General features: G+C 47.6%; 2 protein-coding genes across 11 annotated transcripts in view; one reads left to right on the top strand and one right to left on the bottom strand.

The window, feature by feature from the left end:
• FANCM (FA complementation group M) overlaps positions 1-6,777 on the top strand; it is a 60,651-nt gene extending 53,874 nt beyond the window's left edge. For all 6 annotated transcript variants that reach the window (XM_085871428.1, XM_085871427.1, XM_085871426.1 and 3 more), the window contains 3 exons: positions 377-644; positions 874-1,201; positions 5,789-6,777. In XM_085871428.1, coding sequence (XP_085727554.1) covers positions 377-644; positions 874-1,201; positions 5,789-5,921 — 729 coding nt within the window. In that variant the 3' untranslated portion in view covers positions 5,922-6,777. The remainder of the gene's footprint in view (positions 1-376; positions 645-873; positions 1,202-5,788) is intronic.
• Positions 1-20,735, bottom strand: part of LRR1 (leucine rich repeat protein 1) — an 87,862-nt gene that overhangs the window by 31,363 nt on the left and 35,764 nt on the right. For 3 of the 5 annotated variants that reach the window (XM_085871446.1, XM_085871447.1, XM_085871445.1), the window contains 2 exons: positions 18,744-19,264; positions 7,285-7,499 (listed from right to left, as the gene is read on the bottom strand). In XM_085871446.1, coding sequence (XP_085727572.1) covers positions 7,285-7,499; positions 18,744-19,264 — 736 coding nt within the window. Of the gene's footprint in view, positions 1-7,284; positions 7,500-16,788; positions 17,189-18,743; positions 19,265-20,735 lie in introns of those variants that run through there. The other 2 variants (XM_085871448.1, XM_085871450.1) reach the window with 2 other exon arrangements.

The raw sequence follows: 20,735 nt of genomic DNA, 5'->3' as shown, positions 1-20,735 counted from the left end.
ACCATGGCCAAATTCCTGCCCTGACTACCACTGGGAAAGCAATGGCAACCTATTTAGTGTAATCCTTGCCATGAAGCTGCTTTGACAGCAAAAGGTCTGCCTCCAGGCAGAGTACCAGAATTTTATTAGATAACGAGTATCATAATCATTCTCCAGGTACTGTACACCAGCTAGTCCAGTTTGGGCCGACAAATTAGGATAGGTATTCGTTAGTTTTTGAATGTTCGAGCTGAAAATCCAAAAAGCTGGCTCTGTTTGGACCGAGGCACCAAAACGGGTAGATGTACCTATAATTCATGAGTTATTGACTTTGGCAGACCATACAAGTCTGGAATCCCAAATTTTACTCTACCATGTTTAACTCCAATTCTTTCAGCGGCGATTGATCCTGGTGGACAGCCGAGAGATTGCATCTGGACAAGATGTGCTGTCGTGTCTGCGACTTCGGCACGATATCCAAGCCATTGTCTGCTCATGCCTTGGAGCTGATTACGTAGTGAGCACCCGATCAGCCGTGGAAAGGCGAGGCCAGATGGAGCTGGGGTTGCTTGCGAGCAAGGCCAAGCTGGCCAAACGCGTCCGTGCTCTTCTATCCACTTTTAAGAGGCTTTACCTGATCGTGGAGCGAGAGAGGGTGCGCCATGGTACGGCTTTAAGCTTCATTTCACATCTTTCATTCTCATGCTCTGCCTATCTATTGGGGATGTCGAGGCCATCCACCTATAATTTATACTGGATGGTTGATACTCCTGGGGAGGCAATTCAACATCAGATAGTATGAACAAACTGTTCTGAAAAACCTTACATTTGACATTGAACAAGACAAGCAAAATCTTGGATGTGTGTTTGTCTGCAATCATCTTCCTTGTTCAGGGGAATGTGCTCGTCCGGTGATGCGTACACACTGCTTCGACACAACACTCGCTGCTCTTGCTGCCGCTGGAGTCCAGGTCTTGCACAGTGCTTCCCAGGAACAGACGGCCGCGGTGCTCGCCAAGATCGTGGCGGCCGAGGTCTGCCAGGGGGCAAGCTTGGCAGGGATTTTGCCACCCAAAATGCAGAGCCCCACTGCCATGGATATATCTGAGATGGCGCTGGCACATCCGGCCGTTGGCATGTATCGTGCGGTGCCACAGCTCGGATACACGGCTGCTCTCCTGCTGTGCAGGAAATTTCGCTCGGTCCGACAGGCTCTCGGAAGGTGAGAACACTTCAGCAATTCCCTCACTCCATGTCATGCTGAACATTCCATCGAATTAGAATCCCAACGACTATGTCATTCAAGTGCCATTTGATCAAATTTCCCCGAGTTTGGTTAATTGGACAAGCTGTTACAACTTATTCCAGGCAATGACTTTTTTTTGTATACCTTGTTGAGGCTTGTATGAGAGCCAACACACAACGCACAGCAAAGGGGGCATGAGACAAGAGGAGTGGGAGGGACAAAACAGTGGGGAACAGACACATTAGGAGATCTGTGGAAGGGAGAAGGATGGGATGGAGAACATGGCGAAGAGAAGATGGACATTTCAGGGACTTTCAGGAAGGAAAGCAGGAGAAATGAAGGAAGTGGGCTTGGGTGGATTATCGGGGGTAGAAAAGATCGAGGATTTGGATGGGGGGTGATAAGAGGTGGTGGTGAACAGATGTTTTGAAAGCCTGGAGGGAAGAATGGGAAAGAATAGAGTGAGGAAGTTTATTCCAAAGGTGGGAAAAAAGAGGAATGAAAGAGTGAAGATGAGCAGTGATTCGCGATTTTGGTAGTTTTACCAGAAGGGGGCTGTTGGCGGACCTTGAGCGCCCTGTGGAAATGTGGTGGGGACAAATCGTAGAGAGAGCAGGGGGGGCAAGGCTAGAGAGGAGATAGTAGAAGACAAAGACCACCGACCAACCTGCGGTGATTGAGTGAGAGGCCCAAAGACTCAGCTTCATTGCGGGAGATGCCGATGATCCTAAATGCCCTGGTTTCGACAGTGTAAAGCCGAGAAAGGTGGGAGGCAGGAGCACCAGCCCAGAGGGGAGAGCAGTACTCCATCAGGTTACGGACAAAAGCTTTGTAAGTGGTCAGGAGCTCAAGAGGGCCGAGGAAGGACTTTGCACGACGGAGGATTCCCAGTTGGCGACTGGCTTTGGAGGCGAGGTTGGAAATGTGATTTTCCCAGGAAAGGTCATGGCAGATAGTGAGATCCAGAAGCTTGAAAGAAAAGACTTCTTCCAGAGGATTGTTGAGAAAGTGGATGGGGGGGGGGGGTTTCTCAACGGTCCTTTCGAAGAGACATAGTGAGAGTGTGAGATTTGTCTGGATTAAAAGACATGTTCCACGTGTTGGACCAGTTTGTGATTTTATCCAGATCTGCAGTGAGCGAAGAAGCTGCTGCTTGCCGGTCTGAGGGATGACAGATGGTACGGCAGAGGGTGGAGTCATCAGCAAAGAGATATAGAGGATTTGAGAGAGTCTGAGAGATCATTGATGAAAACCAGAAAAAGAACAGGGCCCAGAACGCTACCTTGAGGAACTCCAGCCTGTACAGGAAGAGTGGATGAAAGAACTCCATTTAGGGCCACACTTTGACTGCGACAGGAGAGGAAGTCTGCGAGCCATGAGTGGAGATGGCCTTGGATACCATGGGAAGAGAGTTTGGTGAGTCGGGCAGGGTGCCAGACTGTCAAAAGCACGTGATATGTCCAGGGATACGGCTCGGATTTCCTGTCTGGCATTGAGGAACTCCATCCATTGATGGGAGAGCAGAAGCAGCATCTCCAGGGTAGAGTGACCTGGTCTGAAACCAAATTGATGATTGGAAATCAAGCCATTGGAGAAGAGGAAGGATTTCATGTCTGAAGCGATGATGGATTCCATAACCTTGCTAATGATTGGGAGAAGGCTGATTGGTCTGTAGTTGCAGGGATCTGTTTTTGCGCCTTTTTTATGCAGGGCAGTGATGTTTGCAGATTTCCAAGCAGACGGCAGATGACCTTGAGCAAATGAGAGGGTGAATAGAACAGAGAGAGGGTGGGGGTGGGGAAGAGCAGAAGAGCAGGCTTTGAGGACACGTGGGCTGATGCCGTCTGGACCGGTTGCAGAATCTGAGTCGAGGTTGGAAAGCAAGCTCTCCACCTTGTTAGGAGAAAAGGACACAGAGTCCAGGGACAGTTGGGTGCGACTGGGTAAGGTGGGTGGAGATAGTGATGGGTTTAGGACACAAGATTTAGCTGCAAACACAGAGTTTAGGCATTCAGCTTTTTCACGTGCGGTATCAGCAGTGCGGCCATTTGAGGTAAGGGAGGGGATGGAGGGGGAACATACAACAGAAACAGATTTGATTAAACGCCACCAGGATTTTGAGGAGGGAGATGAGGTTTGAGAGTTCAGACTTGAGATGAGAAAGATGTTGTTTTCTGGCTCTCCTGAGGGTAGATACACACTTGTTCTGAGCTTTGTGGAAGGAACTGAGATTGCCCTCAGTTGGGTTTGCTTTCCATGAGGCAAAGGCAAGTTGTTTCAGGACAATTTCCTCGCCACAAGCTTCAGTAAACCAAGGGCGGGAGGAAGGGTAGGACAACTGAAGATTAGAGGGGATAAATCTGTGCATGAGGGAGAGCAAGTTTCTTTGGAAGAATTCCCAGGATGAGTTGATGTTTGAGAAAGTAGTGATAGGACACCAGTCTATAAGTTTGATGGCTGCTCGGAGACCCTGCCAGTCGGCTTGAGTGATATGCCAGACTCGACGGCGGTGAGGTGGTTCTCTGATAACAGCCAGAGAGATGTCCACTTTGACAAGGACGTGGTCAGAAGAACCGATTGGAGCGAAGGAAGAGCAGTAGATATTGTCAGGGAAATTTGTCAAGATCAGATCCAGAAGAGATGGAGTACCATTGGTTGAGATCCAGGTCGGGAAGTTGACCGATTGAGTCAGTCCCAATGAGTCGCAGAAAGCTTTTGCTGAGGTGCCATGACAGGTGAGAGAGGTACCCACACCTCGCCAACTGGCATGATTACAATTGAAGCCACCACATAAGAGGAAGAGAGAGTATGGATGAGAAGACAGAAGATGGTCCATGTTTTCGGGTAGTGAGGTGTATATGGAGTGATCACTGTTCGGTGGATGGAACAGTACACATATAAACATGAGGTGGGAGTGGAGGGGAAGCCGTAGCCAGAGGTATTCCTGGGGGTGTGGGGAGTGAGGGCAGTGCATGGAGAGTGAGGAATAGAGTCTTTGATGAAGAGAGCAACACCTACACCAGGACAAGGCTCAGGTCTGTCATACCGGAGGAGGGAGTAACCGGGGAGAGATACTTGGGAGTCAGACACGTCTTGGGAGAGGAAAGTTTCTGTTAGGCAGATGATGTCTGGTTTGTCAGTGGCAGCCTGTATGAAAAGATCTGAAAGGTTTGAGCGAAGGCCCTGGATATTTGAGGTCCACACTTTTAATGAAGAGGTAGGGGAGGAGGCTTTGGGTGCAGGGGAGGGGGAGGGTAGGTCAAGGGACGAGGGGGGGGAGGTAAGGAGAGTTGTTGAAAGAGTGTGGGGGATTGCAGAATAGCTCGTGGAGGGGCCTGGAGGAGGAGGAGAAAAGGCTCTGTGGTGCTGGGGGAGAGGGGGGTCAAGAGGCGGAAGAAGGCAGTTTAGGATTTGCGGAGAGGAGGGACAAGAGAGGGGGAAGAAGGCAGTTTAGGATTTGAGGAGGTGGAGTGAAGAGATGGAGGTGAGAGGGCAGTGGAAGGAGGCAGCTTCGTGGATGGGGGGGGGCAACTTTGAGAAGAATGAGTGAGGGGGATGAAAGGTGGGAGAAAGGTGAGGGGGAATTTTTGAGAGAGGTGAGAGGGAAGCTTGGAGGGAGAAGAGTGGGATGGTTGCTTTGAGAGTGAGAGTGAGGGGTGAGTTGGCACTGAAGTTGGAAAAAAAGAATGGTTGATGGAAAGCGAACATTCATAGCAAACTGGGGTTTTAAAAAGTTTTAGGTCAGAGATGTGATTTAACAATTTTTGATGGATGCGATAAAGGTGAATTCAGAGAATGGAGAGAAGAAACGCTGTAACAGTTGGATTTTTTAGGCAAGGAATGAAGCAGAGGTCGAAATGAGAGCAGTCTGTTAAAATAGCAGGAGAGTAGTGCATTATGAAACAGTAAAGAGTACCACATGTGTGAGAGAGGAAGATGAAGCATTACAAGATAGTTTTTTGTTATTATTAATGTTTGAGAGAGTTTTCAACAGATTAGGTCATGAAAGTGTTGTAGAAAAATAAAATTTAAAAAAAAAAAAAAAAAAAAAAAATCGAGGAAGAAGAAGAAGCAGAATCCGGAGAAGGTTCGCGTATTGTTGTTGTTTTTTAAGATAAGAAATAGAGATGAGTTTGGAGAATGGGGGATGTTAGGAAAGTGGGGAGGATAGAAATTGAAGGTAATGGGGAGAAAAAACAAACAAAAAACAATCGAACACTGAGGGGAACCGGTAGGCCTCAAGCCTCGGCCAAGGCCGAGGCCTCAAACACCCAGCAAGAACGTCGACAATTTCACAAAATAGCACGATTTTTTAAACAAAACCGAACTCGGAACACACAGTAACATGTAGGTGAGAAACTTAAACAGTTAAAACGGGACAAATAACGACCAGAAACTTAACTTTGAGAACGTCAGCAGAGAGCCTCCAAGGAGACCTCTCGATGCTCCAAACCCGGAACCGGAAGTTTTTCAAACCGGAAGTTTTCATTTTGTTGTTGTTATTCCTTTGTATGCCTTGAACAATGAGGGTTTTTTTTTTTCCTCCTTTTAATCCCACGACAGCTCGGTCTCGGAACTATGTGAGAAGGGACAACTGAGTCGGCAACAGGCTGAAGCACTTCACCGGTTTGTCCGATATAACTTTGACCCGACGTTCCTGCCCGAGGATACAATTCCACCGAGAAATGCCAAATAAAGCTGACTCGGACAGAGGTTCCCCAGGATGTCAGATGGCAACCATCTCCCTCGTTTTTACTCCACACCAGTTTGTCTACCTTCCGTCAAAAATCTTGGTTCCCATGTCAACCCTCAGACTGTATCGGTGGAATGAAAACGCCGTCACATTGTGCATTGTCGTGTAATTTGAGAACACCGGTCCAGTTTTAAACATTTAAGTCATTTGTAAAGTAGTTGTAAAAGAAAAGAAACACCTTTGAACATATCATTTGAAGTGTTAAGCTTGGACCATCATCCTGCGTGTGTGAGAATGGTAACTAGTGGCATTTTGACATTGATGGTACTCATTATGGATGAGAGGTATCACTACATTTACCCATAAACCATAGTTCCATTATTTATTGTGGTTGATGAGAGAATGATGAACCCAAAACCGATTTATCATTATTATTATTATTTTAAAAACAGATAATCTGTTCAGTTTATATTTGTGACAAAAAGTTGAAAACCATGTTTCGAGATATTAAGTACTGAGTAAATACTTGTATAACTTTTGTTATAATAATTACCTTCTGTACCTTTGTGTGTTTATAGATAGATGCACATTGAACATGGTAATGCAATCTCTCAATGTTAAACACATAATATAGTGTTTGAATTTCAGATCCACCTTTTGGTTTTCGGTATTTGCCGACCTTGGTGAACCAGATGTTGTGGGCCAAGTGGAATATTTTTGTTGTACAGGAGTGGATTATCTATTGTATTGTTTACAACAAAAAAAATCCTGCAGTTGCTGCTTAAAATTAGTTTTTTATTTGATAATTTATTGGAATTGTGCAACAACTTGACGATAAATAGAAAAACCTTTTGGTTAATATTTCTTGTGGTTCACTTTAAGCAGCTTTCCTCAAAGCTGTGACTGATGATGGGAAATCATAATATGATGGGTGCAAGCCTGGAACTTCTAACACACTTTTCTCCAAATGTATTGTTGTAGATTTCCCGCCTGTCGGCGTGCAAGCGACCGCGTTTAGCCAATAGCGGCCGCTTCGCCAACCGAACGGACAATCTAGTCGCGGCTTTCCGGATCAACGCCGGAAACCAGCCACGGGTGTGTTTTTAACCACACCACAACCTTGTTCCCACTCTACCCGCGCTACAGGGTCCCATCGCCAAACGACCGTCTATACGAAATGCGATGCAAACATTTCCAGCACACGAAGCACTGAACAATTTCCTACTTATTAGACGGGCCCACGGACACACGTACGCACACGCACACGCACACGCACACACACACCCAATAAATGGTGGCAGAGGCCTTTAATAACGAGTTCCAGCTCGGAGGACAGGTGAGCTGAAACCCAGAACCTATCTCGAACCTCTCCACCTCGTGTGGTCTTCAAGTTGTTCGGACCTGGGCTCCAGCGAGAGCGAGCTGGATCCAATCGCCGTGAGCTGCGATCGTTCCCGAGCTCCCGCGAATCCTCCCGCGCTTCTCAACACGTGCTGGTGAGACGAGACGCCGATCCTTCCCGTCGATGCGTCGCTTCCCCGAGGAACCACCTCCAAGAAGAGGTCGATGAGTCGCACCAAGCTGGGAACCAAAATGGAGAACAAAGCTCCACAAACCAAGAAGAAGAAGAAGCCACCATTCGCAGCTCGAGCCGAGCAACCGGCTCAACTTCCTTCCAAAATAAAGCAGCTCGAAGCAAAAAGCTCTCCCGAGTCAAACAGAAGCCGAAGCTCATTGAACCACCAAAGCAAAAAGCCTCCAAAAAGCCTCCTCCCGAGCCAGGCCTCAGCCGAAGCACAAAGCTTCCAAAGGCCTCAACCCTAACCCAAGCCAAACAGGACCCGAAGGTCTGCTGAACGACTACTCTCTGCCAAAGCAAAAAGCTTACTACTCATCAACTTCGAACACGAACAAAGAAAATATCTCCTCTTATCCTTCTGCTGCCCTTCCCCTGCTCCTGGCGTGACTCATGCCCTCATGATCCATCCCCCCGCTCAACCACGGGTGGGAGGGAGTTGTTGACATCATGAGTCATGGGACGGCAGGGTTGTTCTTCCTCTTCGCAGAAGAGGGGGGGGGGAGGGACGTCTCCATTGTTTCATTCCTTAACTATTAAATCGATCAACAGCGCATCTAATCGATTTCTGAACATTTAAACAATGGAAGGTGAGCTATCTCAGGAACAAGCACTTATCGACATCGCTGACTAAAGGAACCTGTATGTTGTGTGCAATCGAATTCCAAATTCGTAGCACGACCCCCCTCCCCTTTTTACAGACTCGTCCCGAGTCGTCAAATTTTCATGTGACCAGCATGTGTAAGTTTTCTCCTAGTACGTTCTACCTTCGGATCCCTGAGTGCGACATTTCTTTATACGTGTCCCAAAAATAAATAACCTAATGCGCTGCGTAACTAACTAAACAAACTCTCACTCATTCGGACAACTTAACTTAAAATCCCAGCACTAAAACAAACATGCAGGTGGGGGTTCCACGTATTTACAATTTTCATTCAACTTATCCATTACTTAACCATGGCCCAGGACCTGTGATCTGTGAAAGGGAAAAGATAAAAGTCATTGCAAAGTCTTTGGTGCAGGGGAGTGGACGGAGATGGTAGCAAAAACAAATGAGCATGATGGATGCACCGGCTGCCTGCAGGGCAGTCCTTACAAAACTGGATGGTCCTGGTGCACATGGTGATGGATGGACACAGGGGCAAATGCAAACAAGGCCTTGCAAGCATGGGGTCATGGCAGAAGCAGGCAAACTAGGCATGGCAAGGCAAGCCCATGCAGAACGGGCGGCTGCAGCACAACAGCCCGGCAGGTGAAGCTGGCCAGCCTCTGGTGTGGTTCTATCAGGTCTGGAGGGAGTGCGGTGGTGCCGGCCGCTTTGAAGGCGGGCTCGGACCTCGCCAACTGTCTCCCCCCACTCTATCGCCTTTGCCTGTCTGTCCATACCCACTCCCTTAATTTGCCACAAAACAACAAAATTATTTTTATTATTTCTATTTCCCTTTTATAATTGTCTCCCTAACCCCCTTTATCGTCCTTGTCTGGCTGACCTGTCCTGTCAACCTAGCCTACTCCCAACCCCTACGTTCCCTCTCTGGAGGGGAATAGGGAGAGACGAGCGTCCTGTCTCGAGGCCCAACGAACCCTCAGAATGGCCTCCTCAGAGTTCAGCGATCTAACAAGGTGAGTCCAGTGGCCTACAACGAGCGAAGGGATGGATGGTGCGAAGGGTTGCATCTTCTATCTACCCTAACATTCATTAACCTGAAACTACCCCAGGGCTTTCCAAAAACGCCTCACATTTTAAACTATCGGTTCTAAAATCCATGATTCCCATCACCTGTGTTGGTGTCCATTATAAATTTGGGCCTTGCCCTCAAATTTTCATTCATGCCCTCGCACAATTTCCTGGCTGGGCAGCGTGGCTCAACTGGCAGGAACTCCCCCTCTGCCGAACTCTAACCATGGTACCCCCAGGCCCGCAGGCTGCCTCCGAGCCAAGCTGCTCCCTATGAACGTGTGGGGGGGGGGTGGGGGGTTGCCCTCTTTGGCATTGCCCCCCTCCGATGCCCACGTGGCGTGTTGATGCCCCAGGTCCCTTTCCGAGGGTCGCCCGTGCCCACTACACTGCCCCCATGGCATTTTGGTGCTACGGGTCCTGTTTCTGACGGGTCGCCCGTGCCCACTACACTATCTCGGCCCCTTGGCCTACTCTGGCCGACTAGTTCAGTGCCTGGGGTGCCCACTAAACAAAACTCACCTTTCCACAACCACGCTCCCAGCCGGTCCATGAACTCTTGCACCCCTCCAAACGGGTTTCATGCCTTCTCTCGACACAAACAACAAAACGACCTCCTTTTTAGTAAATTTAACTAATCCACAAGCTAACATTAAACTGACCCCAGGGTCCCTTGGGTGGGAATCACTCCTCCCCCCAATCAGTCATCGCACCATGCATACCACATTCGCTCCACTCACACACTTGGGCCCACTGTCCCACACTCACTCATTGTACACTTTTCCACTCACACCAACACTCCACACTGCCATTCTTCCGAATTAAATCCCCTGACTAACTCGTGCTCCCTTGTCATCCCTTAAAACTCATGCACGTTCCATTTACTCAACGTCGCTAAGCTACGTTTCCACAACACATTTCCAGTCTGTCCATGTCTCCAAAAAATCCAACAATTCCCATTTCCTAAATCTAAATTGAAATCCCTCGAAATAATCCATTCCACGGGCTCCATGAGGAATGACCCATGTCCCCGTGAAGCCGGTCTAACCAACTCTAACCCATCCTCCTAACTCGTAGTCTTCCTGTGCCCCTGAGACAGGGGGGTCTTCCACCCCTTGCCCAGGGAATCCTGTTCACCCGAAGCGAGGCTTGCTTTCTTTTTCTTTTTAAATGCGCGCACTAGCGCGGCAACTCGCAACCTGCGCTTTCCCCGTGCCGTCATGGCAGCTGTTCGCGCACCTTGCCCCTCCTCGGACGGTACCATCTGGCAGGTATTTTCCTTCTGCCAGATTCCAACCATGCAGCCACGACGTCACCCTGCGCATTAAAAGCAAACCGCGTTTCAAGGGGTTCCCCACGCGAACACATGTGCTCTGCTCGTCGAAGCTTTACAAACACGCTCGCGTGGAGAACCCATCCGGTCCAAAATCATTATCCAGCCTACCTTCTGTCCGTCTGCGGGGTAGGCTCGAATCCACTGTGGCGTTTCCGGACCGGATTTCACTCGCGCAGACGCGCACGTGGCGGCCTCGTGCGCAACACAGCACGGACCCCGCGCTCGCTGCTGTGCCAATCTGGCACGGTCCTCAAAACCACTACGGCCGCTACGTGGCCTTGGTCTCTCGTCAGGCACAGTCTTTGTCGCACTCTCACGCGCACATTCTCATGTGCCCTGACGCTCACACACTCCACCATGGCACTCGGACACGCGGTTGTGCCCTCTCACATACCAACCGCCATTTCTCTTTCATACCGCAACCTCACACACGCGGTCTCTCACGCATCGCCTTTCACTCACAAAAACCATACTACTCAAACACGCAGTTTCATCCACACGCGGTGCCTCATACACACCATGCGTGCTTTCCAGCACGCATTTCGGCACACTCGCAAACACACATTTCAACACCACAGCAACGAAACCACGCTGGGAATTAGCACCACCACAAGGTGGTGGTGGAACAACCACGCTGGGAATTAGCACCACCACAAGGGGTCCCGGGGTTTCCATAACCCCCAAGCTCCGCGTGCACCCGTTCGCCTTACTCATCCACTCCACCTCGCAAAGCTCGACCGGAGCCACCTGGTCGTAATCTGCTTCAAGGGGGCACATTCCCTCCCCTCGTTCCTGAAGGAGGCTATCCAGCTGCTTACACCGGGTTAAGACACCTTCCCGAGCTCCCCCTCATGGTCCCTCGCTACCTGTGTGTGTGTGTGTGTGTGTGTGTGTGTGTGTGTGTGTGTTCGTTTCTAGTTTCTTCCAACCCGTCCAATTCATCCGAGCTATCGGTGGGAGGGAGCTGTTGACATCATGCGTCACGGGACGGCAGGGTTCTTCTTCCTCTTCGTAGAAGAGGGGGAGGGACGTCTCCATTGTTTCGTTGCTTAACTATTAAACCGATCCGCAGCGCATCTAATCGATTTCTGAACATTTAAACAATGGAAGGTGAGCTATCTCGGAAACAAGCGCTTATCGACATAGCTGACGAAAGGAACCTGTATGTTGTGTGCAATCGAATTCCAAATTCGTAACACTATTCTGTTCATACTTACGAAATCTTCACATTATGTGTTCCATGTATTTATGCAGGTGATAGAGGATTCAAAAAATTCAATACAGATAGAATTTTAAGAGGGAATCGATGAAGTCACAATCGGCAGCATTCTTTTTTTTTTTTTGTATACCTTGTCAAGGCTTGTATGAGAGCTAACACACAACGCACAGCAAGGGGGCATGAGACAAGAGGGGCGGGAGTGGGAGGGACAAAACTGGGGAACAGACAGATTAGATCTGTGGAAGGGAGAGGGATGGGACGGGGAACATGGGGAAGAGAACATGGTATGGACATTACAGGGACTTTCAGGAAGGAAAGCAGGGGAATTGAAGGAAGTGGGCTTGGGTGGATTATCGGGGGTAGAAAAGATCGAGGATTTGGATGGGGGACGATAAGAGGTGGTGGTGAACAGCTGTTTTGAAAGCCTGGAGGGAAGAATGGGAAAGAATAGAGTGAGGGAGTTTATTCCAAAGGCCAGAAAAAAAGAGGAATGAAAGAGTGAAGGTGAGCAGTGATTCGTGATTTTGGTAGTTTTACCAGAAGGGGGTTGTTGGCGCACCTTGAGCGCCCTGTGGAAATGTGGGGACAAATCGCAGAGAGAGCAGGGGGGGGGCAAGGCTGGAGAGGAGATGGTAGAAGACAGAAAGACCACTGACCAACCTGTGGTGATTGAGTGAGAGGCCCAAAGACTCAGCTTCATTGCGGGAGATGCCGATGATCCTAAATGCCCTGGTTTCGACAGCGTGAAGCCGATAAATGTGGGAGGCAGGAGCACCAGCCCAGAGGGGAGAGCAGTACTCCATCAGGCTACGGACAAAAGCTTTGTAAGTGGTCAGGAGCTCAAGAGGGCCGAGGACGGACTTTACACGACGGAGGATTCCCAGTCGGCGACTGGCTTTGGAGGCTTGGTTGGAAATGTGACTTTCCCAGGAAAGGACATGGCAGATAGTGAGACCCAGAAGCTTGAAAGAAAAGACTTCTTCCAGAGGATTGTTGGGAAAGTGGATGGGGGGGGGGGCGGGGTTTTTAAACGGTCCTTTTGAAGAGACATGGTGAGTGTGAGATTTGTCTGGATTGAAAGACATGATCCACGTGTTGGACCAGTTTGTGATTTTATCCAGATCTGCAGTGAGCGAAGAAGCTGCTGCTTGCCGGTCTGAGGGATGACAGATGTTACGGCAGAGGGTGGAGTCATCAGCAAAGAGATAGAGGATTATCCAGAGAGTTGGAGAGATCATTGATGAAAACCAGTAAAAGAACAGGGCCCAGAACGCTACCTTGAGGAACTCCAGACTGGACAGGAAGAGGGGATGAAAGAACTCTATTTGGGGCCACACGTTGACTGCGACAGGAGAGGATGTCTGCGAGCCATGAGTGGAGATGGCCTTGGATACCATGGGAAGAGAGTTTGGTGAGTCGGGCAGGGTGCTAGACTGTGTCAAAAGCACGTGATATGTCCAGGGATACGGCTCAGATTTCCTGTCTGGCATTGAGGACCTCCATCAATTGATGGGAGAGCAGAATCAGCATATCCAGGGTTGAGTGACCTGGTCTGCAACCAAATTGATAATCGGAAATCAAGCCATTGGAGAAGAGGAAGGATTTCATGTCTGAAGCGATGATGGATTCCATAACCTTGCTGATGATTGGGAGAAGGCTGATTGGTTTGTAGTTGAAGGGATCTGTTTTTGCACCTTTTTATGCAGGGCAGTGATGTTTGCAGATGGCAGATGACCTTTAGCAAAGGAGAGGGTGAATAGAACAGAGAGAGGGTGAGCAAGAGCAGAAGAGCAGGCTTTGAGGACACATGGGCTGATGCCGTCTGGACCGGTTGCAGAATCTGAGTTGAGGTTTGAAAGCAAGCTCTCCACATTGTCAGGAGAAAAGACAAAAGTCCAGGGACAGTTGGGTGTGACTGGGTAAGGTGGGTAGAGAAAGTGATGGGTTTCGGACACAAGATTTAGCTGCAAACACCGAGTTTAGGCATTCAGCTTTTTCACGTGCGGTATCAGCAGTGCGGCCATTTGAGGTAAGGGAGGGGATGGAGGGGGAACATACACCAGAAACAGATTTGATTAAACGCCACCAGGATTTTGAGGAGGGAGAGAGGTTTGAAAGTTCAGACTTGAGATGAGAAAGATGTTGTTTTCTGGCTCTCCTGAGGGTAGATACACACTTGTTCCGAGCTTTGTGGAAGGAACTGAGATTGCCTCATGGAGAGCAAACCCAACTGAGGACAAAGGAAAGTTGTTTCAGGACAACTGCTTCACCACAAGCTTCAGCAAACCAAGGGCGAGAGGAAGGGTAGGACAACTGAAGACGAGAGGGGATAAATCTGTGCATGAGGGAGACCAAGTTTCTTTGAAAGAATTCCCAGGATGAGTTGATGTTTGAGAAAGTAGTGATAGGAGACCAGTCTATAAGTTTGATGGCTGCTTGGAGACCCTGCCAGTCAGCTTGAGTGAAATGCCAGACTCGACGGCGGTGAGGTGGTTCTCTTATAACAGCCAGAGAGACGTCCACTTTGACAAGGGCGTGGTCAGAAGAACCGATTGGAGCGAAGGAAGAGCAGCGGACATTGTCAGGGAAATTTGTCAAAATCAGATCCAGAAGAGATGGAGTCGGGGTCGGGTCGGGAAGTTGACCGATTGAGTCAGTCCCAATGAGTCGCAGAAAGCTTTTGCTGAGGTGCCATGACAGGTGAGAGAGGTACCCACACCTCGCGAACTGGCATGATGACAATTGAAGTCACCACATTAGAGGAAGAGAGAGTTTGGATAGTGACGTGTAGATGGAGTCATCACTGTGAGGTGGACGGTACAGTACACATATAAACATTCAGGTGGGAGTGGAGGGGAAGCCATAGCCAGAGGTATTCCTGGGGGTGTAGGGGAGTGAGAGCAGTGCATGGAGAGTGAGTAATAGAGTCTTTGATGAAGAGAGCAACACCTACACCAGGACGAGGCTCAGGTCTGTCATACCAGAGGAGGGAGTAACCGAGGAGAGATACTTGGGAGTCAGACACGTCTTGGGAGAGGAAAGTTTCTGTTAGGCAGATTATGTCTGGTTTGTCATTGGCAGCCTGTATGGAACGATCTGAAAGGTATGAGCGAAGTCCCTGGATATTTGAGGTCCACACTTTTAATGAAGAGGTCGGGGAGGAGGATTTGGGTGCAGGGGGGGAGGCTTTGGGTGCAGGGGGTGGTGAGGGAGAGGGTAGGACAAGGGGCGAGGGGGGAGGTAAGGAGGGTTGTTGAAAGTGTGGGGGATTGCAGAATAGTTAGGGGAGGGGTCGAATGAGGAGGAGAAAAGGCTCTGTGGTGCTGGGGGAGAGGGGGGACAAGAGAGGGGGAAGAAGGCAGTTTAGGATTTGAGGAGGTGGAGTGAAGAGATGGAGGTGAGAGGGCAGTGGAAGGAGGCAGCTTAGTGGATGAGAGGGGGGGCAACTTTGAGAAGGATGAGTGAGGGGGATGAAAGGTGAGGGGGAGGCTTGGAGGGAGAAGAGTGGGATGGTTGCTTTGAGAGTGAGAGTGAGGGGTGAGAGGGGTGAGTTGGCACTGAAGTTGGAAAAAAAGAATGGTTGATGGAAAGCGAACATTCATAGCAAACTGGGGTTTTTTTTTTAAGTTTTAGGTCAGAGATGCGATTTAACACAATTCTTGATGGATGCAATAAAGGCGAATTCAGAGAATTGAGAGAAGAAACGCTGTAACAGTTGGATTTTTTAGGCAAGGAATGAAGGAGAGGTCGAAATGCGAGCAATCTGTTGGAATAGCAGAAAAGTCTTGCATTATGAAACAGTAGAGTACCACACGTGTGAGAGAGGAAGATGAAGCATTATAAGATAGTTTTTGTTATTATTATTATTATTAATGTTTGAGAGTTTTCAACAGATTAGGTCATGGAAGTGTTGCAGAAAAAAAAAAAAAATCAAGGAAGAAGGAGGAAGAATAAGAGGAAGAAGAAGAAGAAGAAGAATTGGGAGAAGGTTGGTGTATTGTTGTTTTTTTATTTTTATATTTAATTTTTTAAAATTTTTTAAGATAAGAAATAGATTTTTAGTTGGGAGAATGGGGGACGTTAGGAAAGTAGGGAGGATAGAAATTGAAGGTGATGGGGAGAAAAAAAAAAAACGATCGAACACCGAGGGGAACCGGTCGGCCTCAAACACCCGGTAAGAACGTTGACAAAAACTCACAAAATAGCACGATTTTTGAAACAAAACCGAACTTGGAACACACAGTAACATGTTGGTGAGAAAATTAAAGTTAAAACGGGACAAATAACGACCGAAAACTTAACTTTGAGAACGTCAGCAGAGAGCCCCTCAGGAGACCTCGACGCTCCAAACCTTGAACCGGAAATTTGGCGGCAAACCGACGGCCGGGTCCCAGACGACGTGCTTTACTTGACCAAGTCAATGAGTTCAGGACGTTTGTTCAACTCAGCATTTATGACTTTTATCCTGCCATGTTAATCTGTTGATGGAAGGAACATAGAAACGATAAATATGTCAAATCGTTCGTGTTACTCATCCAGCACTATGTGTCAAGGCCCACAATCGAAAGCGACCGGTCTTAAACGCAACCATGGGCACCCAAACACGCCACCAATATAAACTGAGCTGTTGAATGCGGCGCAAAACATCCAAAGAAACTACTGTAACTGAGTATTGTGATCGGACCTGTCCCCCATACCCGTCGTAGACGGGTATCTGCTCGTCAAACATTAATTCAGGAAAATAAAGATTGATTTTGACCCCTACTACTAACTAAATATGACGCTGGAATTAACAAGGTAACTGTGAAAGTTTGGAATCGCTAAGTAATTTCAAAGATGGTATGTATGTGGAGGGAATATGGAAAAGTATGATGGAGATGTCAAACATGGTCAGTCTGTTACGCAGACTTGATCGGGCCAGGACGGTTTGGCAAGGGAACACAGAAATTGAAGTGGCGCTGTAGTTGGTATTGCATCCGCAAAGGCAGCATATCTCATTTGGGAGAACTCTCTCTCTCTCTCTCTCTCAAAAAAAAAATAAATTGATCCACTAACTCCAAACTTAGAAAAATGAAAACTTTTATTTGGAAAGATAAGTGGTAGAATACTGAAGACATTCAAAACACACGTGTGGAGGCAGAAGCTTTGTACGAGTGGTAACGTCAAAGTTCCCGATCACAGGCCAAGATTCTTGAGAATCATGATTAACACCACTCCTTCCGACTACGACGTGAGAATGCATCGCACACGGTACTTCTCATAGCACATCCGTGAGCAGAGGAAACAAAGCACCGGGACGAAGGGTCTTGTGATAGACCTACATGCTACAGAAAGCAGGTTCATGGATGTCGTAGTTTGCACGAATGATGAAAAAGCAACTCCACTGCAAACTTCACAGGGGTGAGCCAATTCGAGCTCCTCACATATGACCTTAGGAAGGAGTGCTTGAGTGTAAGGAATTCTATGGAGGGTGGTGGGGGGGGGAGGAGTGGTTCGTGCAGAGAGAAAAGTGGTTAAATTCAGTAACATTAATATAACCAATATATAACCAAAGTGGTCGAATCCCGACCCAGCTATAAACTGTCAGCCCGGTATTTCACAGGTAGGGCTATCCATCAATGTGTGCCGTCCCTCGGATGGACGTTAAATGGGAATCCCGTTTGCCAGCATTCGCTTGGTGGATGGCAAAGATCCCTTGGTGTCCTTCACGAAGAGTACACGAGCTATCGCTGGCACCATGGCCAAATTCCTGCCCTAACTAGTCGAGCATCAAGCCTGGCCAGCCAGTTCATGAAGATTTGAGCTAAGCTTCCCCCCAGCCAACCCCATAAAAAGGTGGGGTAATGGTGGTCGTAAAGAAATAAGAATATAAAAGGCTGAACAAGAGTTAACAGTTCCGATTGAGCTTACAAACCCTCTGAGCATACACAAATATCTGCAATTCAAATTGGAAGCACCAGAGGGGGAAACCCATTACGAAACAGTGCAAGTGTTCAAGCCTGGAAATAACAAAAAAGTGGAAGGAGTTCATGACGTTTGTGTCAAAATTCCTCAACCTTTTTTTTTGTTCTTGGTTCACCACAAGCAACATTTTTAAATAACAAAATCGCTAAGGGCAATAATAACCGAAAACAAAGGAATTGATTTACGAGTCCACAAATTGATTCCACAGAACGCAGCGCTGATGCCATGACAGGTACAGTGGTGCTGTAAGTACTGCCCTTCTTGGTTACCACCTGCACCGACCACAGCAGCCCCTCCGATTTATAATTACAAGTGTAAAGTCCCATGGCTGAAATATTTTTGGCCTGAATTGATAAATGCCAGAGGCCAATAACACATCCTTTAATTATGCGCAGAAAGAATAAAGAATGTTAGAGGAGAATGACGACTCAGGAATGACTTAGCAGCTAAACCACTGAGATCAATTAATTGACGGGGGGGGGGGGGATTAGGAATAGTTCTGCTACCATTTCGGTGAGGTTTTAATGCCATCCCTGGGGGAGGTTAAAATTGGTGACGGTCACTTGTATTCTCTTAGAGACGAGGCAGAATCAACACTTCCTAACGGGAATTTCTATTTGCACAGTTTTCCAGGACTTTCCAGTGTTGGAAAATGTTTTTATTTTTCCAGGAATTTCAAGAACTGGGCAAACCCTGCGAGTGTACAACCAAAACAAGCGTGTGGTGAGGTATTACTGTACAGAGTGAATATATTGCACTCAGGTACAAAGCAGGAGGCAGGAAGAGATCTGGAAGGGTCGGAATAGTGTTAGGAATACGCAGAAAGCACTTCAAAATTGAGGCTTGAAAAAAAAAAAATTTAGATTATATTTACATATATATTATATATAAATATATATATTATATATAGATATATATATATATATATATAAAAATATATATTATATATAGATATATATATATAAAAATATATATTATATATAGATATATATATAAAAATATATATTATATATAGATTATATTTATATTATATATAAATAACCACAGCTTACCTTGCAAGCAGAACAGCACGGGCCGTGCACTCCCACAGTGTAAGGGGCACCTGTAAGTGGATCTCATGCGGCAGCGATTCCGACACAAAGTCATTCCCAAAGAGGCTGATGGAGTCGAGCCGAAGATGCTGAAAGCCAGGCGGGAGCCAGCGCAGGTGGTTATTGTCAGCACTGAAGATTCTGAGTGCAGGAAGGTTTTGCAGTCCAATTGGCAACTCCACCAGCTCATTGTCATCCAAGTTGAGCTGGCACAGTTTGTGCATCTGGAAGAGTTGTGGGGGTAATAATCTCAATTGGTTCCTGGACAGATCAAGCAGGCGCAGAGACGGGCCCAGGCTCCGGCACAACTCGGAGGGGAAGGTCTCAAGTTGGTTATCAGACACTACCAATGTGGCAAGGTGAGGCAGTGCTCCAAGGGAGGCCGGAAGATGACGCAGTCGGTTGCAACTCAAATCAAGTTGGCGCAGTAACGCGAGGCCAGTGATTCGATTGTCAACTTGGGCCAAAAGGCAATTTGAAATCTGTTGCAAAGATGACGGACAAACAAAGATTCATCACTGACAATTGGATTTGACACTCACTTTCACCTACTTACCCTTCATCCTTAAAGAATATTGTCAGGTTTACAACCCCACGCCACAACCGCAAATTACCGCAGTCAGTTGCGGCTTCGCAACCGCCAAAGGAGATGCTTCGCGGACAGCAAAATCACAAGTACCCTGACCCTGAGCAGTTGGATACTTCTGTTTTAACGAGCGTATCCAAATACCCTTGTTATTGGTTCACGAAAAAATATTTTCACGAAAAATATGTGACCACTATATTCGTTATTGTTGTGTGTCTGTCTGTCTGTCTGTCTGTCCCGAGCATAGCTCTGTGGGTTTTGATCCGATCCTGATGAAATTTTGGTGGGAGGTTTTTATCATGATAGAGTTGTGTTTTCCTGGAAATGGGCGTGGTGCGCCCATTGTGGGTGGAGCCACGCCCAAAAAACACGTTTTTAGGGGGTAGCCGATTTCAATTTGCATCTTCTCCTAGGGGTTTTGTCGAATCTGACAGGGGTTTCAGTATATGGTTAGCCTAATGGCACCTGCATAGCTCCGCGGAGCTCGATTTTTCATTTTCATCCGAAGGTCAAGGTCACAAGGTCACGAACTTAGAAAATTGCGATTTTGACATAAAAAAAATTTCTTCTCCGAGGGGTTTGTCGAATCTGGCAGGGGTTTTGGTATTTGGTTAGCCCAATGGCACCTGCATAGCCCCACAGAGCTCAATTTTTCATTTTCGTCCCAAGGTCAAGGCCACAAGGTCACGAACTTAGAAAATTGCGAATTTTGTTTTTAGGGGGTAGTTGATTTCAATTTGCATCTTCTCTTTGGGGGTTTGTCGAATCTGGCAAGGGTTTTCGGTATTTGGTTCGCCCAATGGCACCTGCATAGCCCCACAGAGCTCGATTTTTCATTTTTGTCCCAAGGTCAAGGTCACAAGGTCATGAACTTAGAAAATTGCGATTTTGACATAAAAATCCATCTTCTCCGAGGAGTTTGTCAAATCTGGCAGGGGTTTCGGTATTTGTTAGCCCAATGGCACCTGCAGAGCCCCACGGAGCTCAATTTTTTTCATTTTCGTCCCAAGGTCAAGGTCACAAGGTCACGAACTTAGAAAATTGCGATTTTGACGTAAAAAATTTATTCTCCGAGGGGTTTGTCGAATCTGGCAGGGGTTTTGTTATATCGTTAGCCCAATGGCACCTGCATAGCCGCACAGAGCTCAATTTTTCATTTTCATCCCAAGGTCAAGGTCACAAGGTCACGAACTTAGAAAATTGCGACTTGTGTTTTGAGGGGGTAGCCAATTTCAATTTGCATCTTCTCTTTGGGGGTTTGTCGAATCTGGCAGGGGTTTCGGTATTTGGTTAGCCCAATGGCACCTGCATAGCCCCACGGAGCTCGATTTTTCATTTTTGTCCCAAGGTCAAGGTCACAAGGTCAT

The sequence above is a fragment of the Eptatretus burgeri genome, chromosome 2 (genome assembly GCF_056783735.1).
Source record: "Eptatretus burgeri isolate ZD-2024b chromosome 2, Ebu_testis_v1, whole genome shotgun sequence".
NCBI lineage: Eukaryota > Metazoa > Chordata > Myxini > Myxiniformes > Myxinidae > Eptatretus > Eptatretus burgeri.
Note: the sequence above shows the minus strand (reverse complement) of the source record. Positions and strands in the feature narration are given on the sequence as shown.